Genomic DNA, 21393 nt, shown 5'->3' with positions numbered 1-21393 from the left:
AAACACCACAAAATTACCCCACAAAACAAATGAAACAGTATATGATGTACAGTAATGTGTATTTCTAGCTGTAAGAGTTTAGGATTAACAGTTTTTGTTTTGGTTGTGCACATTTTAAACGATCAGTAAATTATATAACTGTTACATAACTATATAACTATATATATACACACACACACACACACACACACACACACACACACACACACACACCGTTCATGTGTGAAATTCGTAAATCTACAGATTAACTGGTAAATGTGTATATTTACCAGCTCAGCGGTCAATGTATAAAATACCTAAGGAGATGGTAGTTAATGCTACGCTAATGCGTTAATAACCTAATAACTATTTTTAACCTAATAAATCAAATGAATAAAACACAAAATGAAGAGTTGGCTTTATAATGTATTTCTAATTACTTGAATATATGCCAATTTCTTACTATTATATCATTGAATTAATCATTTAATTCACAAAATGAATTACATTACATATAATTTTAATATCTACTGTGTTAATTAATGTAATAATGTTTCAACTAACTATTAGGTAGGCTCATCTGCTGTGTTAAGGCTAAAATGAGCAAGATCAGTTTTAGAAAAAGAAAAAAAACCTGACAAAAATCTCAATGTAAAATAAAACAATAGCATCTGGTTCCTTATTCACCACATTATGACTGCCTTGCCGGCTTTATTGTGAGCTTCCTGAATAACATTAAAAAAATATTATTTTGCAACAAGCATTGTATTTACCTCTTTGCAAACATGAATATTATTATTATTATTAGTATTATTATTATTATTATTATTATTATTTATTATTATTATCATCATAGTATCATAACATTGTAGTATCAGTAGCCAATAATAATAATAATAATAATAATAATAATAATAATAATAATAAATAAGTGATTCAGTAAAGTTTAGAAAGATTAATTAAATAATTAAAAAAAAAAAAATCCTAAGGCTGGATTTTAAGAAAAAATAAATAAGCATTTGTTAATTTACCCAAGTATGTAAAAGATCTTTATTTATTTATTGTCATTAAGCTCCCTGACGTTATTTCATTTCTGAATTCACTTCACATGCTGCTACATTGACTACCACCTCCTTAGTTATTTTAAACATTGACCGCTGTGCTGGTAAATCTACATATATACCGGTTATTTCATACATTGACCTCTGATCTGGTATACACATTTACTGGTTAATCTATAGATTTACAGATTTTACACATAAACCATAACATACATACACAGTATAAAAAGTTCAACAACAGCTTTCAATTGTACTGTTGTGAGTAAAATGGTAACACCAGTCCGGTCTTGAGGAAGCACACAGTGCAGTACTTAGCCACCACACACCCTCTCCTCATGTGTAATAGAGGGTCAGGTTTCACCTACAGGGAGCAGAAGCTCCAGTTAAGGGTGAACTAGAGGACCCGTTTGTTTGTCTGTCTGGTGAGTCACTCGACACTTTGCTTGCTGGCTCTGTTATTTCTGTGTGCTTTGTAGTATACCTGATGTAATGCTTACATCCTTTTTTTACTGGAATACACACACATAATAATATTATTGTGTTTATTTCGGCCAAAACAGAGGAGACTGTAAGCATGATGAATTAATAATAGCAGCACTGGTTAAACAGATGAGAAATGCTCTATACAACAGTACAGTATTTACATTTAAAAAGTGTCCCAGCTGTCATTTTGGTTGCCTACAAAGAAAAATGGCCACTGGTAAATTACAGGGCTAGAAGCTGCATAGAGACTATTTTAGGTGCCGTGGATGAACAATACAGGAAAGAAGTCCATATGACTAACTGGTAAACATGAAGAGGCTGTCACTCTGGCAGGTCTGCAAACTCTGTGAAATGCATAACTCACAAAAGAAGCCGGCCTCAGGCAGTCAGATTGCTGCATCTGTGAGAATTGCTCGTCAGGAACGACACACAGGCAGCGTTTCTCATATGAGAAGAGGGCTTGGTGTGAATGCACAGTACTCTTGCTATTGTCTGCATCACAGGGAACGTCAAAACTCAAAAGTGCGCTTTCCATCCATTTACCGAGCGAGTTTATAAGTTACTCGGTACAGCTGCTACAAAAACAGTAGCGACATAAGGGCAGAAAAATGTTTTTCCCGTGATGTTTCGTGATGTCATACCCTAATGTGCATATGTTGTTACGTTTTCAGGTTATTCACAAGAAATAAACTCGCTAGATGATTTCCATACATTTTTTTTTAATCGCTCTCTAGTCTAGCAGGCTCTTATTATTTTTTGTTTTAAATCAATGAACCTTGGCCCCGTTACCACATACGCAGTTCACAAAACCAACCATAAAATGTACATCCCGCATGGGAAAACTGAACCTGCACTGAGTGTGAAAAATGATGTAAACAAGTGTTGCTGCGTAAAAGGGACTTACAAAGGCAAAGGTATAAAACCTGCAGCATTGTTTTCACATATTTTCCCACTAGTTTAAAGGTTGCTTATTCTATTTCTGCTCTTTTGTTAGAAGTCTTCCAATGTTGTGTAGCACATTGTACTAGGATGCATACTACTAAGTATGCACAAAAAACAAACAGTTGTACTATTATAAAACCAAGTCATTTAAAATGTGTGTGTGTGTGTGTGTGTGTGTGTGTATATATTTATAAATATATAATGGATGCTCTTACTAAGAAAAAAAGACAATTAAACATTCAGTTTGTTTAACTTAATTTTAAAGTGGAGGGAACACAGATCCACATTGTTGCTTGGAACTTGGTTTCAGGAGACTAGGTTTCAGGCCACTGCATTGCGCACCAGTGGCGACTTGAGGAGACTAGTGGCGCCAATTCAGCCAATCAAAAGCCCAGTTTTAAAATGGGAGAAAATAATTACTGAATAAAGAATTAAAAGATTAACAAATTCAGACATGACTTCTCAGTTGGTGTTATTATTGCTTACATCTGAAAATATAGAAAATAATGCTGACAGTTCTGTCATTACCAGCTGCAGTTGGTGGTGGTGGTGGTGGTGGGGTTTACTGAGTCATTTACTTTAAATTGGTGACACAATCAATAAGATTTGTTTGTGTTATTGTAAGGCAAATCAGCAGATAAAAAAAAAAAAAAATACCAATACTTTGAACTGGTTTATATTTGGGGATCCCCTCCTGATACAGTCCACATATATGGATAGTACTCATCACATGATTTGAATTAACGTATAATATGATTCAGAAAAATCCCAAAAATAGTCAGGGAGCAGACTACTTCTAGAAAACAAATTAATTATTTCTAAAGTACAGTTTAATAACATGATACACATTCAAACAACTCACACACCAGGAAATTAAGTTTCTACCACTCTCATCAGTAGTCTAACATAAAAACAAAATAGGTCAATTTCTTTTATATATTAGTGATAAAACGAGTCTTGCTCTTATGTTTTTTTGCCAATATTTTCTTAAACAAAATAGCATTTTTTTAATAGACTTTTTTTTTTTTTAAATTGAAATGAATGAGTAGAAACTTTGAACTTAAAACGTAAACAAATCAAGTGCAGAGACATTATCATATTAACTCAATAATTGTAAAAAATCATTATTTGTTCCACGTCTGCCAATTAGTTTTTATCATTTGACGTCACTGGAATGGCAAAGAAGGGAACTAGGACCAGAAATACACTCGTTATGGTTTTCCATGCAAGTGTCTAATAAAATGTCGCTGTGAGTAAAAAATAAAAACCTCTAGCGAGCGAGCTTGTCATGCCAGTAAAAACTTCTTAAAAGTCGACTTAAACCCCATTTCTATAGTTTGTCGCATATATTTTCTTATTCGCATAAGTTTTACCAAGCTTAAAAGTTGGACGGAAAAATGTGTCAAGAAGGACAGATCAAAGGCTCCTTTTTGTTTCTTCTGTTTGTCTCAGCAGAGTGGCTGCTAAAGTACCTCTCATGAGATGCCCACACAAATCTAACTGAACTGGAGACAAGCAGAAGGGTAGGCATGGTCCAGTGAGGCTTAAGTGTACTTAACCCCTGAAGGATTAATACATGACAATGATAGCATGACTCTCCCACTGTAAGAGTCTAGGTCCTTTCATAGGCTGCTACTGTATACGTATAGTTGTTCTGGGGTGGTGCTGGTACTGTATAAATCATACATGTGCATGAGCTTCTCTCCTATATGCAAGATTACGCAACACTCCAATCCACAGAGAGGCTTGGGCCTGGTTTGACCTCCCTCTTGCTCAGCAGTTGTTAGTTTCTTGTTTTTATTTACTTTGATATCAGTTATCTTTGGGACACCCAAAAGTGCTGGTCTGGATTGGCTCCCACATTCTACGCTAGAAGTGCTGCATTTCAGCTAACTGTCAGCTTCTTTACCAGAATTTATTCATTTATTTTACTGTGTTGATGCTTTCCTTTGTAAAGCGCCTTAAGATGCTTCGTATATGAAAGGCGCTACATACTTTGTCTAAGTTGTACTGTGTAAAGCTGGAGAAATGTACTTCTGTGGGATTACTATTATAAAGTTTATCGCAGTATATTTTGCTCTGTATTTTTGCACTTTTCCCATGTTATACTATGTATTTACCACAATTTACCCTGGCTTGTCATGTTTTTGACTATGCTTTACCGTACCCCTCTGTGCTTTACAATGCTTCCCTACCCTTTACCGTGCTTTCACTATGCTTTAATACACTTTACTATTCTTTTACTGTGGGACACTTTTATAAGGGTATTGCATGAGGTGAAAATGTAATAGATATTTGTGCATTACTATACAGATGTTGCTTACTCTAACATACAGTAGACGTATGATCGAGTACATTAAACCAAGAGTGCACAAAGTGAAAAAGGTATATTACCAAGTATAAGCGCAAACCCACATGATTATACAGTATCTGCCCTGAACAATGACTAATTTATTTTACAAAACAGAATGTTGATGACAAGCTAAAAACCTGGTCCTTTAAAAGGTAACAAAAAACGAAAGAGGATTGCTCCCAAATCCCAATGTAAAAAAACATCTCATTTTGAAACTTCTGAATAGGTATTTAAGCATGCATGCTACTGTAGCATGACAGTGAAATATATGAAATGTTAATCAGGAATAAAGCACTATTTATCAATATGCCACAGTGCAACGAAACAGATAAGTGCTCTATTTACATTATATAATTCAACAAAATTTATAATACACTAAGTAGTGCTGTATTATGCAATTCCACCCACTCCTTATCACTCTCTCCCCCTCGTAGATATAAAAGTATTAAAATATGCATACATTTCTCTGTGCATGGCAGGACTGTAGCATGACAAACACCACTGTAAAAAATACCTACATATTTTATCTTAAAACTTAAGAAATTAAAAACAAACACACACAAAAAAAAAAAAAATCCATAAAAGCAGGCATGTGCCTCCGAGTGTGCTTGTGTATGTGTCTTTGGTTTTTTTTAAGCTATGTTGATTTTTTAAAACAGAATTATGTTTACAAATACAATGTTTCCAGTGGAAAGCTTATCCCCTGAAAACAAAATTCCAAATCTGCATCATAAACACAAAGCGAGTATCTATTTTTAAAATCACATCAAACCGCAGCAGCTTGCCTCGTGCCTATAGGGAGATTGGGATTAGTTCCTTTTGAATTTCTCATAGCGATAGCATGTAGTCCGGCCCAGGGGCGGACAGCTCTCTGCAAACCCCTGGTATCTGGTGTGCACACCACCAGCACTGTAGAAGAGACTTGTTTACACAAAGCTGTGGGTGGCAAGCAGTCTTATAACATGCCGAAGGATCAGCAGCCTATAAATTGAGTATCTAACAGCACAGGTTTTGGTTGCCTATGGCTACTACTATACAGTATCTTATGTGTGTGTGTGTGTACAGTATGTGGGGGATCAGGTATCTGTGTGTGTGTGGTGCATTCTTCAGATGGGGGATTTGTTCTGCAGACAAATCTCCTAATAGTACAATCAGCACTCACATATCCGACCCTATACAATTTTGACTTCAGTGACGGTTAAACACACGCCACGCATATCTAATTATTTCATTTTGGCCCATTCCAACCCTTCTGTTTTTCAGGGAACAACAAATAGACACAATATCAAAAATACCTATCTGAAAGGACAGTGTTTTAAAATAAGTAGACTTCCATTTAGATGTAGTGTATTGGTTTTGTTGGTACAGTACTATATTTTCAACAGAAGTAGTATTTTAATTCACAACGATATGATTCTGAAAAGGTCACTTGCTAAAACCTAAAGAGACGACACGTTAACTATAACACAGTACATATTTTTAAACCCGTAAGTACTGTAATGGTATGTAAAATTTCCATTGACAACCCGACAGCAAAATGAAATCATAATGCTATCCATGCACAGAATTGTATATAACGTAAAAGGCAATGTAATTTTGCAAAACCAAAAGATAAAAAAACACAGTTTCTATTATTAAAATAGTATCCAAAGTTACTATTCATAATTGCAGAATATAGTGCTCGATAAGTCCCTAATGTCACAGTTCACTTCAAATGAAAATACATAAAAGCAACAAAATATCACAGTTAAAAAATAAGTACATCACATTATCTAAAACTGTTTAATGATTAACTCTTACATTACTGTAGCTTGTCTCGTTCACTTTGTTTTGGCTGCATTTTCGTCAGGTGAAACTGGAGGAAGCGCTGTGTAACTGCACACTAAGACAGACTGATTTGGCATTAGAGAGGATAAAAATAAATAAATAAATAAAACTGTCAGCTTTAATGGCTGTTCAGGTAAACTGTAACATTGAAGAGATGGGCTTTGTATCAGAAAACTGGTGACTGAGTCGGAAATCGCGTTCGACGGGTAAGTTAATTAATTTGTTACATATATATATAATGGAGATTGATTAATACAAGGGCAGCAAAACGCGACTGACGTGTATCTGGGTAACGGATTTCCGTGTGCTGACTGTAAAGCACAGAGAAAGTATGGAAAACTAGAGGCACGAGCTCAGAAACTATAGAACTAAACATGGGGAAAGCATTGCTAGTGACAGCCCTGTAGCCACGCTATTATTCAGAAACATTTTGTTCTCCAGCCTCAGTAAGTATTTTTGTGTGCAAAGACCTTGTTTACATTCCAGTTGGTTTACAGCCACTTTCAGCTGCTGGGACTGAAGCTCCCTTTCCCTTAAAACATGCTTGCCACTTATTACGTAACATCAATCATGATTCTAAAACAAATCTGCAGCGTTCTTACAAGACCTTAAATTTAATTATTTGATGCTTTAGGTTTGGAAAGTCTATATGATATGCTGTACATTTGTCTTTGCTGAAACAATGGTGATGATTTGGAGTAAATAACAAGCATTAGTGTTAACAGGAACATACTCCAGACAATGTGTATCAAGTGTAGTAATTTAGATGCTGTTGACTGCTACTTGCTTCTGTGTTGTATTGATAACACACTTAATCTGAATTGTTAAACTGCATCAAGTAAGGGCATCAAGTAAGTAAATCAATTTAGGCTAGGGGCATTTGACTTTATCTCTCTATGCTTTCAGCAAATTCATTTCCAATATGCTTATTAAAAGGAACTGAATACATGGCATAACATTACACTACACCATTAATGTATTTAAATACAGTAGTTCATATAGGTGTGCCATATTGAACATCAATCACAAAATGTACTGTAACACCGATATACTCATACATAAAAATATATTTTCTTTTGGCTGCAAAATCCAATAAAAAATATAGGTTAAAAACTGTTACTCAATGAGTTGGCTAGTTGATTTTCCCTACATTTAATATGTGTTAAATATAACAGAAGCTGTCAATTTTGTATTCATTGAGGCTAAATTCCCATTTTTTATGCATCAGTGCAGTTTGTGTAAACAAAGCTTTCTTCTGTTAGCCTTTATACAAAAGATATGAAAAAGGGGTGTAATGCAGCTCAAATCAACATATTCCACTTCTGTCTGGCTGACTGACCAAGTCCTAGGTTCTAGGTGGTCAACTACTGTATGACACGACACTCCAAAACATTCAAATACATTAAGCCCACCACCTACTGCTACAGTACTAAATTGTGATGTCCACCAGCACACCTACATGTGCTACTCAATTACCATGCTGGCTCTTGAGCAAAGAAAGCCAACTACTGGACATAGTGGATCTGAATGTGAACAATTTTATCTGCCAGCATCCCACCTTTAGAAGCTTGCTGAGCTCTACAGGATGTATTGTGTCCAGAATCCCCATTAAACAACCTCAGCTCCCCTCTCTCCATCTCTCCCTTATGCACATGCTGCAAGAGCCTATGTTGATACACAAAATGCATCTGGCTGGTGTGCTGCAGTAACAGCGATCCTGTACTTAACCTTCCATTACCAAATAAACCCATGTGGCATGTATACAGCACGACTTGCTAAAGGGTCCTGCTTTTTAGAAAATGAATGGTTAATCAACTGTAAATTAAAACTACTATGTAACACTAAATTAGTAAGCTTATAAAGAAAACCTAACAAATGATTTTAACATTGCAAACTCAAAACAGCTAGCCTAAATTCACTCTGTAAAACAGTTGGTACATACAGCACTGTATTGTGCGGCATAGCAATACTAGTCAAACACACCCACCCTCCGCACAAAAGCATGCTTCTGACAGTATCCCAGATCTTGCATTACTGATTCACTGAACCGCCAGGCAGGCAAAGCTCGCCGCGGTCCTGCAGCAGTTTCAACACAGAAATATAAAATGAGAGCAATGATATCAGAGAGCTAATGCATCAATGCCCTCAGATAAAACATTTTGAAGAAGAACACACCCATAACAAAACAGAAGTCAAACAATTTAGCTTCACAGACAACAGCAGTTCCAACTCCAGCACAAACACCTTACCCATCAGTCCTGGCTGCGACTATACTGCAAACTATACTCCGGCTGCAAATTCGCAGAGGAGTGCTCGAAGAAATGAAGTTTACCAGTCAGCAGCAGCTCGCTCAGCAGTGTTGGCTGTGCTTCTTTCGTCTGCTTTTTTCTCTCTCTAACTCTCTCCCTCATCCCCTCCCTCTCCCTCCCTCCCTGTGAGCTGATGACATCAGAACAGCGTCTCAGGCATGCAGAGTGTTTATAAGCACTGCTATTCAATTTCCTGGAACACAGACTATATTCACAGAAGGTCCAGGCTTTCTCTCTCAGCTGCTGCTTCTGCTGCTGGCTCTGTTGCTCTGTTGCTTTAACCCTCTAAGACCCCGATACCCAATAGGAGCCCAGTGTAGGCAAAAGTATACAGCAACAATCTTGTGAGCTGAATTATTAAACGTATGTCTTAATACCATGGGCTTAGATGAAAATGCATACTAATTGCTCCATTCTATTTTGATTATTTAGCCTGTTGGATAAATACAACTTTAAGTTTTCGTTAAAGAAAACATGTATTCTATCACTCGAATATGCCTCCACTTCCTTACCCCTTGCTATCTAATTTCTTAATATGGTCCATTGAGAAATGTAATTTAATAAACATTGCTTTATGCTCACGTGTAGTTTCAGCAAATAATCAGTTCAGTCTTGAAGGAACTGCATTTGGTGCCATACTTACAGCAGTGTAAATGGGATGTACGGTATATAATGAAACTCAGGACACCGAGACATACTTTTAAACCCTCTTTAAATAACTCCTAGTAGGGAAACACCTGTTCATTGTACTTCACTGTAGAACCAAACAACTTAATACTGTAACTGGAGGTATCTTTGTTTCCCTGTTTGTAACAACAATGAGGAAGTTCTGCCTACTAGACTCATATATACACTATTGCATGATTGTCTGATAATGTATACATGGAATAAAGACTATAAGGTGTTCCTTCAAGGCTTGAAAGGAAACTGCACATATGGTTGCTGTATTCAAGTGATGAAAAGATGCCCAAAATATGGTTGCATGGAGACCATTTCAATAGAAAGTCAAGTGTAAAAAGAGAGAGCAAATAAGTTAGCAACTTAGAGATTGAATCCCCCCCCCCCCCAATACTTCCTGTACTTGAATTTGTCATGAGGGCTATTGTTTTCTTTTCTTTTTTTTTTTTACTGTAATTGTATACCGACAATTTGTATGTTACCAAACGATATAGCTACAAAACATTAAAGAAATAAACAACCAAACAAACGACACAAAAATCAATGGATAAATATAATTTAAAAAAAAATATTTGGTTGAGGCGTTTTCCATGCAGGGTTCATTCATTTCTACCTCTCTCCAACCTTCATTACCTCTTCATGCGCACAGATTACAGTTCCATACTCCTTACAATAGGACTCGACTGTCTCAGTGGTGCTTAAAATAGAAAGTGTTTTATGAAAGATTTAAATATTACACAATCAATGTCGCACAATGTCACTCACATGGCACCACAGCAATTAACAGGGCCAGGTGACGCTTCACTTTGTGGGGATACTATTATTTCACCAAATGTGTTTTCTGTAGCCCACTTTTTTTCCTCTTTCCCCTGCATTGCACAGCTTTCTATCATTTCCCACTAAGATTGTTTTTAATAAGATTTTAAAACATTTAATAATAATTTGTTATCTTATGCGAAAGAAAAATGGACAAAAACGCAATTCTCCTCTTTATTTGTATTTTGTTTTTTTATTTACCAAGAATGTCTGTGTCACTACACTGCCTTTGGGGTAAGAAAAACAAACACGAAAGCTGACTAAACTAACTGGAGTGAACAGAGACCATACTTTGTGTAAAACGGAACTGACTGTAACCTCTGGTTATATGTTATCAATATAAGAAAACCACTGTTCTTCTGATCATTAAACCTACCTCTGAGGGGTGTAAGCTAATTGGACTGAACAATGTTTGATAAGCTTTCCTTCTAGAAAATGGCACTGTTTGCATTCTAGTGTGAGCACTGCAGGGTGGGACACTGCAGCTTTAAAACTTCAAGAAAACAGATGGTTCCATGGTAACAAGTGATAACACAAGAACTTAAAGAATTTTCTGTCAGTTCAAAACAATCTTTACCAGGGCTAAAAATGAACTTTCTGGGCCTGTAGCCAGGCTGTGACAGGTGGGGGGCTTTAAACGTTACGAAGGAAGTTCCAGGACGGGGGTAGGGATGAGTGATAAGTTCATTACATTTCCATTAAAAAAAAAAAAAAAAAAAAAACACACACAAAACACTGTGTTTAATTAAAACAGTGGAGAGGAGCATTCAAACCTGACACCCCTCCAGAAACCCTGTCTTTGTTTTGAAAGAGCTAGAACAACTAGGCCAAGGACTGAAATAGCAGTCTTATATGCAGTATTTCCTACAAAAATTTATGAAGATAATGTGGAATATTCTTCAAACTTGCAATTCAATTAAAAAAAAAAAAAAAAAAAAATATATATATATATATATATATATATATATATATATATATATATATATATATATATATATATATATATATATATATATATATATATATATATATATATATATATATATATATATACAACAAGTGTCACCAGAAGTATCAAACATAACTAGGGTTCGTTCAGTGTTTATTTTTAAGGAGAGACTTTGCTGCCTCATGCTTAAATATTAATTTGTTCCTGGTTTCTGACTAGCTGAAACAAAGCCTGACGTAAGTGTAGCAGGGGCAAAGACAGCAAAGACTTCAGAAAGCAGTCTAGCTGGATGTCAATCATACCCAGCACCTGCCTTGTCCGATCTACAGCTTATCAGAAAGACAAGTACACAGTTCTCTATGTCCTTATTAGAAAACTGTGTTAATAACGAAGTACACAGAAGAAAATCTAAACAGTACTGTATTTCTCATACTGAAGTTTTTTTTTGTTTTTTTTGGTTTACCTAAAAGATACATTTGTAATTGAATATGAATACACAAGGGTTATATTTGTGGGTGAGTATATTAATGGGTATTCCTATAATAAAAAAAATAAATTAATTAATTAATTTAAAAAAAGAAGAACCTTCAACATAGCTTATAATTTACTGGAGTGTGCCAAAAAGATATGAACATAATACATATCAGGATTCCTGGAGTATCTCCCGAAATGACAAAAATAATTCTACTGTATGGAAGGATGTTCTTGTCTTGTGCTTTATAAAGTGATTTGGGTACATGATTCCATTCTTAAAGAATAAACCAACATGAAAAATGCATGTCTGTTTGTCCCAACATATTTCAAATACAGTATCTAAAATGTACAGTTACTGAACAAAAAAAAATAAAACACCTGGGTAAATGAGGGACACCGAGTATATTGAAAGCAAGGGCTTCCACACAGGTGTGGCTCATGCATCAATTAAGCAAATAACACCCCAGCATGCTTAGGGTCATGTGTAAAAATGCTGGACAGGCTTAGTTGCCTATAATTATGGCTAGTATGGCTGCAAGAGGAGACCTCAGTGACTTTAAAAGAGGAGTGATTGCTATGGGCAATTTGGCAGGAGCTTCAGTGACCCAAGACAGATGAAATTGCTGATGTTTCACGAGCAACGATGTCTAAGGTGATTTCAACATGGAACTCTGAGGGAAAGACATCATCAGCAAAGGGCAACAGTGAGCAGAAGCACATATTCCAGGATCATGACATCCGTGCATTAATTCGAAGTGCAATTCAAAACAGGCGAGCAACTGCAAATTTCAACCTGTGGTGCGAGCAGCCTGTTTCATCAAAAACGTTCCGACAAGAACTCCACAGAGCAGGATACCATAGTCGGGTTGCAGTGCACAAACAGCTCATCACACCTGGCAATGCACGTTTGCGAGTCCAGTGCTGCAAAGAGCACAGGCAATGGACTACAGAGCAGTGGAGAAATGCGATATAGTCAGATGAATCATCTTTCACCACTTTCTCGACAAATGGAGTGCACGTGTGGCGCCAACTAAAGAAATCTACAGCCCTGAGTGCTTGGTTCCAACAGTGAAGGGTTCTGGTGGTTCCGTAATGTTGTGGGGAGCACTTTCCTGGCATGGTTTGGGTGCACTCATTCCCTTAGAAGCCAAGGTCAATGCTAATCGCTACTTAAAATGGTACCGAGTGGTCATCTTCACCCTATGTTGCAGCATTTCTTTCCTGCCGGGGGGGTGTCTTCCAGGATGACAATGCCCCCATCCACAGAGCATGTGTGGTCATCTAATGGTTTGATGAGCATGACACTGACGTTATCCATATGTCATGGCCTTCTAAGTCACCAGATCTGAACCCAATCGAGCATTTATGGGATATTCTGGAACGACGCCTGGGACAGCGTTTTCCACCTCCATCAACCAGGCGTGGGTTCATCCAATTACACACAAACTGAATAGCGCTAAGAGGTGGAAAGTTTAAATTCCTTTTTAATTCCTTAGGAAGGTTAGTATTTATGATAGTTCAGTTGGGGTTTCAAGAAATGGAAATATTACACATTTATTGGCATTTGTTTTAGAGAATGTGAAACAGGTAGTTATATTACAAACTCGTAAGATTAAGGAAATATTTAAATAGAAAGTATTCAATTTTTTCTTAAAGGGATCATCCTGGAGAAAGAGTGATCGGTTTACGAATAGAAGCGTTGCAGATGTCTTTGTGTACAGCTATGGCCATGGCCCTATAGAATTAACTAATTGTGCTATATAAAGTCAAATGAAACCTGCTGAGTAATGTTACGTTAACATACTGAATGCATACCGCTTTGTAGTTTCTCATATACTTAACGAAAAACTGACAAAAATTGAAAACTGTGACATTTCGAAACCTAACATTTACTACTATGAAGACTTCCGGCAGAGTTTTGCAATATCATTATGTAGTTTCTTTGATTACATGATGTTAAATAAAGGATCTACATTATGTTCATAAAGTTTTTAAATTTTATTTATTATATCATAATGCTAAAATTGTATGTGATGCAAAACCTTTGGCAATAGCTGCAGATACGCAAAAGCAGAAGACATTCACAGAGTCTTTTTCACTAGACTCGTTGATAACCTGCATCCCACACTCTCTGCTATGTAGCCTTTTCGAAATGTAAATATAGAAGAGAATATTGCAAGTTATACAAAATGTATTTAAGGACAAAAATTAGTTTTCCATTCAAAATGACTCAAACATTCTTTAATACCCATACTGTTAATTCCAAGATTCTGTTACATGAACAAATCCAAACATTTCAACCAGCTTTGTTACAAAACTAAAATACATTTGTCCTTGCTGTTGATGACTGATTCATTTTGAATAGGTAAGCAAGTGTATCTGTAGCTGCTAATAAATATTATTTAACCTGCAGTTATTGACTTCAGGGTTCACAATGAGTAATATCCTGTTTTTTATGATGTGAAATGTGCAACATTCATAAAGCAGGATAGCTTGTGACCTACTAGCTTAGAGGTGACTTAACTATAAAGCCAACACCACGATAAACTGCCAAGTATATAACTTTCTCTTGTGAAAAATAATCCTAATAATAACTCTGAGCAGGTTAGGACTTTCTCATCAGATTAATTTGTGCTGCTTACAGCATGCAGGGTTACCAAATAAACCTGGGATTCCCATTCTTTAAACAACACTAGGTACTGTACGAATCTAAACAAGGAGACATTAAACACAGTAATTGATCAATAAAGCACTTACTCACCACAGTTCATAAATCGATAATCATGAATATCAATATAGAGCAAGAATAATAACTCCACTCAAATTAAAATCTGCTTAGTCCACTGTAGGCTTTGCATCAGAAGCCAATGAAAGATATAAAACAGAAAACGTGAAAGTTTTAAAGTGTTACAGAACCCAAAGCTGTGTTTACGACACTCACGCTACACACTGTCCCTTGTGTTAGTCCTATCCTCCATTGTTTTTATAGTTCTGTTCAATGATCTAGAGTTAGAAATCAATTGATGAAGCCAAATACATTCCACCACTTTTTTTTTTTTTTTTTTTGGCAGGAGTTTGGACAAGCAAGTTAAATGATCATCCTGTGGTTGTCTGCAAAAACAAATCTGCCTCCTACAACAACACTGATGCAGATGGTCTGTTCCTGCTTTAACTATTCAATCAGAGCAAAAGACTACCTTTTAGAGATACTGCACAAACAACGGTTGGATTCAATACATACACTGCCTAGCCTGGTTCCATTAAGACCTGTACTTGTTATTGAGTTGGGTCACCATTTCTTCAAGTCAGACTGGGATCTGAATATTGTGTTGGACATGGGGTTGCCTGAAGTCCATGGAAGATGTCTGTTCCATTTGCGAACAATTCCGGCACCATGGAAGGACTTGGTCTGCAAAGACACTTAAGTAAACTACGCCACTGATTCAGCTTCCAGAGTAATCAAAGGATGCTGGATACACCAGGAGAACCTGTCCCACACCAGCCCATTCAGTCCTAACTGTCCCTCAAACATTGAGTGTCAATCATGTGTGGTGGTTTTGCAATGTAAACTAACTGACTGGGGTCAGGATGCAATCAAATCTAGGAGATGACAGAAAGGCAATCAGCCTGCCTCAACAATATTGAACACTACTGAAATGAACTCTATCGTTTTTTTTAAAAAGGAGGTTCCTGTTCAATCAGTTTCTGGAACATGAACTGCGAGTCAGATGTAGTCAGAGTGAAAGCTAACGATTCCAGTGTGTACCCAGATGTAATAAAGCTTTCATCTGTTATCAGAGATCAGTTTAGAGATATGCTCTGACGTCAACCCTTACCTCAAGTTCACATTTATACAGAAGACACGGGCCACAAAAAAATCCTGCTCAACCTCAAAAAACGTTTTTTTTTAAATAAACAATATAGACACAATGTGAATGTATTTGTGAGCTTGTGCCAGTGTGGTTACAATATAGCAAGGTATAATGTATCTTGCACAGCAACTTCTCAAAAAACTAAAACAAAAAAAACACTGGGTTCTATCCCTTTGATATAAACAGTTGTGGAGCTACATGCCGGTTAAGATAATTACAATACGGTCCTTTTTAAAGAAAATAAGTTTACCTAGCCAATACTTTAAGCACAGTACAAAAACCAGGACCAGAAGACAGTTAGAAACTGAAAATATTGTAGACTTATGGCAGACGGAAGGAGACACTTCACAAAGAGTGGTGAGGGTATGGAATGGGTTACCAAGTCATGCTGTTGAGGCAGAATCACTTGGCTCCTATAAGACCCAACTTGAGCAAGTTTTGAGATCAATCAACTACTAGGAACCGGACAAGCTTACTGTAGAAAAGCTGAATGGCCTCCTCTCATTCAGGAAGTTTCTTATTTTCTTATGAAATTTAAACATCTAACAGCGCTCTTTAGTGCATTTCTGTAAAACATGTAAACCGCCAGGGAGACTCTATTGCACATTGGCCACAGTCAGCTGGAACTAAGTGGTGCTTAATGGTCATTAATTGGACTGACTAATCTATTGATTACTGCTTTAATTATTAAGCATAACATCACAACATGGAATGTTATTTCTGCTTCATTTAATTTTTTTAGGCGTGTGTGGTTGTAAATATCCAGAGCTCAACCCACTACTTAGACAAGCATTTTGGCTAGCTGAAACTGTCAACTCAAGCTTCTTACATAGTACGTGCAGTTAAAAAAAAAAAAAAAAAAAAGTTGGTTTACAGTAAGGCCCCAAACTGCCGAAACCCCCACTAGTGCTCAGGAGAACTGAAAGTTAGTGGGTGCCCTCCAATCCCATAACTAAGCCTAAAAGTCGAAATGTTTAACACAGCTAGTTCTGACCATTACTTGGTGGTTATCCCCCTCAACATTGTTATAGAACTCCAAACCCTCAATCAAACATGTTACCTTATGTTCTTAATCACACGACTTGACTGGGGAGGAAAAGAAAAAAAAAAAACTGAAAACAGAATACCCCCCCCCCGAACAGAATATAAATACTGTATCAGGTTTGAAAAGAAACAAACAGCTAAACAGAGACATAAAAGGAAATAAAAGAATTGTAATGACACAACATACAATAAGAAGCTCAAGATCCAAACATCACTCACTGTGTAGAAAACCTGCAAGGAATACTTCATTTCCAAACCGCATTTTTCACCTCTTAAATCCCCTGAGGCCTCAGAGCGAATGGCAAACATGTAAATTGTATATTATTCATATGTTGTTTATTTATTATTGATTTATGTTATTTATGAAACAGCAGCAATAATTTCATCTCTTGCACACATCAGTCTGCTAATGTAAATGTAGCTGTGGTACACAGCAAAACAAAAAGGAACCTTCTGACAATTCAGTACCTTTGAGTATTGTAATATATGAGATTAACATGTTTGAAAAGGCAATTTGGTCTCAGCTATGTAATCCAATGTGTGTGTGTGTGTTGATACCCTTGCTAATCCTGACCCCAGTATTCCAAACTGACCTACAGTATAAGCTGAACCACTCATTAATAATAATAATAATAATAATAATAATAATACAGTACTACTACTACTACTATACAAGCTGATAGGTTGAACTTTTCATTTGAAAGTAATATCAATAGCTAAGAGTATAATAACAAGTTGTGAGTGTGAAAAACATAAAACAAAAACTAACAAGGCAGCAAGGTACAAATAGCAATCAGTATCAGTCCCAACTGGTTCAGATTCATCTTATGAAGAAAGGTAATGATAAAGCACTCCGCCCTGCCCTTGTTCCATCACATTTTGTTGGTTTAGCTTATAGGGAAGTTGCTGTGTCAAGAAGTGGCCCATTAGCCATGCATGCTAGTGCACTTAATGCCATATAATGACTTAATGCTTTGACCCTCTGCACTCTAGCACTGGCCACTGTAACCCACCATTAGAATGCTTGACTCCAGCTCTCACATTTAGTGGTTTGGCTTGGAAGTCTTCTTGTGCATTAAGGGGAGAGCAGCTGCCAGTTATCCCCAGGCCAGAGTTGGGGAGTAGGGGATGAAATGGGACTGCCCTGGTCAGTAAATGAAGCATTTCCTCTATTCCCATTCACCCCCGGTCCCTAGTGAGGAAAGTGAATTAAAACGCAATGAACCAGTCATACATACAACAGGAGGGCATGAATACTGAATCAATTTCCATTTTAATGAGTTTCATTTGAACTGTTGTGAAACTACTGTGTCCAAATCCAGGCTATGTCACTGCCCACTGTGAACAGTTTTCCTAGGGGGTGGCACCACAATTGGTAGAGGTGGCTGATAGGGTGCCTGTGGGTCATTCAGTGGAGTCATTCAGAACAGTGTGGTCCTCCAGCACTACAGGTCTGGTGGCTTCACTGTGGATCTGCAGTGCTAAAAATGACAGATTGGCAGGAACATGTTTTGGACATGTGTTTCAGTCTCCATTTCCCAAGTCACCAGGGGTTGCAGTGGTGAACCAGATAAAAATAATAATTAGGCATGACAAACTGGGGAGAAAACCAGGATAAAAAAAACACTGGTGATGACTACATTTTTTAAATAATAATAATAAAAAATATCATCTGCAAAGGGGTTTGCTAAAAAATATCAGTAAAAAGCAATAATCGCTTTTTTTCTATTCTTCAGAAATGGAAGATTTCCAAGAGAGCAACAAAGATGGAATAAGCCAGTGTGCCTATAGCTTAAACTACCTTTGGGGAATGTAAACAAGACTCAGTTGTCAAGTCCGTTTCCAACAAGAAGAAGAAAGCTACTGTAGCAGGGTATAATTTGGAAGAATGTAGCATACAGACACCAGGAAATGCAATAGACACATAACATGATTGCAGTAAATTAGTTTAAGCTATAAAACCGGCCACCAACATTTTATTTCCAAATAAAACAATTGTTTTACATACTTTTTATTACTTAGTGGGTTATTCTTTGGCACTGCTCACAGCTTTGTACTATCAGTCTTGGCAAAGGAACAGTATAAGCTTGATTATTTTCAATCCTAAAATCACAAATGAGGCTTTTTAACCTTTAACACTTACCATTTATCATAAACATTTCCAATAAAAAAATATATTTAGTATTTATGGGCATCTTTATTTATTTTTTTTAATTTCAAAGTATTCAATAACAGTACAATACACAGTAGTCTAGGCTACACCAAGATAATGTAAATGATGACATTTTGTTAAAAACATTTCCAGTTAAACATTTATTAAAATGCTGTGGTGTTTGATTTTGACATTTAAATCCTACAGCCTTAATGCTGTTTCAAAGTTGACCACAGTCTCTGTAACTTCCTACAGTATGCAGCTCTGAAACAGTTCAATCACAGTTAGCTGATAAATATGTTCTTTGAGGAATCATGGAGGATGTGGGTAGACTGTCCTCTATTTGGACCTTGCAAGGCACAAAATAGCAACCATATAAAAAATGGATAAGTCTAACACAGCCCCTGCTTAACATTTGTACATGATAGTGCTTTCAAGAATTCTACTGATACGAATAAACTAGGTTAACACATTGCTAAGTGGTTTTTGGGGGGTTTTTTGGTTGTTGTTGCTACTTTACAAGTATGTTTTCTTGATGGTAGATTAAAGATATATGTGAAATACTATGTAATTAAAACTAAAAAAAATAGAGATCTAGGAGTATTTGGTATGTATTCTATGTTGCTAGTGCTGTTAGGTATCTTTTGGGATTGTTAATCAATTCAGTCAAGAACATTTCAGACTTGACAAGCCTCTCTAACAGTTTTCCCTCTGTCAGTTAGTAACAGTTTGTGTCCACAGTAGTCTCTCTTGATGACTACGTTCTCCTAATTTTGCCATTGCTGATACACTGTGGAGCAGCCCAACCAACATGACTGTCCTCGCAACTGTGGCACCTGTTTGACCTGCCACTGCCTACTTTGATACTATCCTTCCATGTGAATTTTTGTTTCATAAACTTTACATGACATTGTATCAGATTTGCATGATTAATTAATCTAATGGGTTTTTACAACTGACATTTTCATGGTTATAGCTTAAGAGAATTTAGGGAGCAGGGGAGCTTGACCCTTAAGCCATACTTGGTAATCTGGTCAAAATGTAACGAACTGTATTATTTTAAAGGAAACCTTCAAGGTTTTCGGTCATATGGCGTTCCATACCATGGTACAATAGATGGCTTCTGTACATTGTTACTAAAGACTATAGATTCAAATAACAAAACACACTGGTGGCTAAACTGTTAATATGACGCAGATATCTAAAGTTACAGTGCAATTGTTAGACAATGAAATACTAAATAAAACTTAGTGTTTACCTGTTATCGATAATCATTTTGCTGCTGGTTTTGAATAATATGCAGCTTTTCATTGATAAGCAGTCAATTAAAATTGCCGCAAAATGCATTCTATACAGACGCCAGTCTCACACACACACACACACACACACACACACACACGTTTCCTGGTTTCAGGTGGATTTTCACAATACTGAAGTGAAAAGACAAAACTTGCAACCATAATTAACAACCACTTTAAGAAAAAAAAAAAAAAAACTGAATGGTTTTGACTAGTCAAATTAAATATTGCAACAAGGAATAAGGGCATGCTGACTGACTAAGGAAAGCAGTGACGCAGTTGGAAGTGCTATGTTGCTGGGTATCTGAGCTGGGTGGCAGTTGATGTGTTTTCTAAATGGCCCTTCTAAATCTAATTATGGATCTCATCTTAAGTCAGTGTCATAAAGCCCCACCCACCCACCACATGGGAACTGCACTTGTCTGTAATTGCAGATCCATTATCCCTAAGGAGTTGGCTATTTGATCAATGTTTAAGAGTAAGCAGCTTCAAGTGTCACTTTAATTGTATTTTTTACATTGTTTTTTTAATGTTTTATTATTTTTCTCTTTCAGAGTGGTTCTAGATTTTGTTCTTCCAATATACAGCACTGTGCAAATGTATTAGAACACCCAATAGGTTCTGTTGGTTTGAGTTATTGTACATATGAAATCAAACCACCGTAACTGAAAATCTTGGAAATGTATCGAAATAGGCACGTTAGTGATTGTCTAATTTAATTCATGACTTTAAAAGGACACACATGCAATCAATTTTAAATAGTAAGAGAAAAGGAACACATAGCCACACATTGTAAAATGCATGGGATGTTTTAGAAGCTTTTTAAGCCCATTTCGAATGCGCCTAAAAATCACCAATAAACAGCTGGTTTCAGAATTTTCACCAACATCTGTGAAATTTAGTCCCAATGTGAGCAGACCATTACTTTTTATCTCAGATAATTTTCTCAGCGGTCCTTTGATTATTTTAGAGAACATCAGGACCTTCCTCTAAAATTTCAAACTCAGACGTCCCGTGTCATTTTACTCCCGTGCAAATCAACCACGTCAGTGATGTGTTAGAATCGATACAGCATTTCCAGGGTATTCAGCTCAAAGCAATACCAGCCTTCACAATAAATCATACTATAATATTTAAATTGGTACGGTCTGTCCTG

General features: G+C 36.5%; 1 protein-coding gene across 8 annotated transcripts in view; it reads right to left on the bottom strand.

Moving 5' to 3' along the window:
* Positions 1-21393, bottom strand: part of LOC121322676 (histone deacetylase 4-like) — a 243626-nt gene that overhangs the window by 103796 nt on the left and 118437 nt on the right. Inside the window, exon 1 of one of the 8 annotated variants that reach the window (XM_041262875.1) lies at positions 8895-9028. The exons of the other annotated variants lie outside the window; for them this stretch is intronic. Within the exon in view, the coding sequence (XP_041118809.1) occupies positions 8895-8898 (4 nt within the window). The 5' untranslated portion in view covers positions 8899-9028. Of the gene's footprint in view, positions 1-8894; positions 9029-21393 lie in introns of those variants that run through there. 8 annotated transcript variants of the gene reach the window in all.

The sequence above is a fragment of the Polyodon spathula genome, chromosome 11 (assembly GCF_017654505.1).
Source record: "Polyodon spathula isolate WHYD16114869_AA chromosome 11, ASM1765450v1, whole genome shotgun sequence".
Taxonomy (NCBI): Eukaryota; Metazoa; Chordata; class Actinopteri; order Acipenseriformes; family Polyodontidae; genus Polyodon; species Polyodon spathula.
The sequence above is the reverse complement of the archived record's forward strand: the minus strand, read 5'-3'. Positions and strand labels throughout refer to the sequence as shown.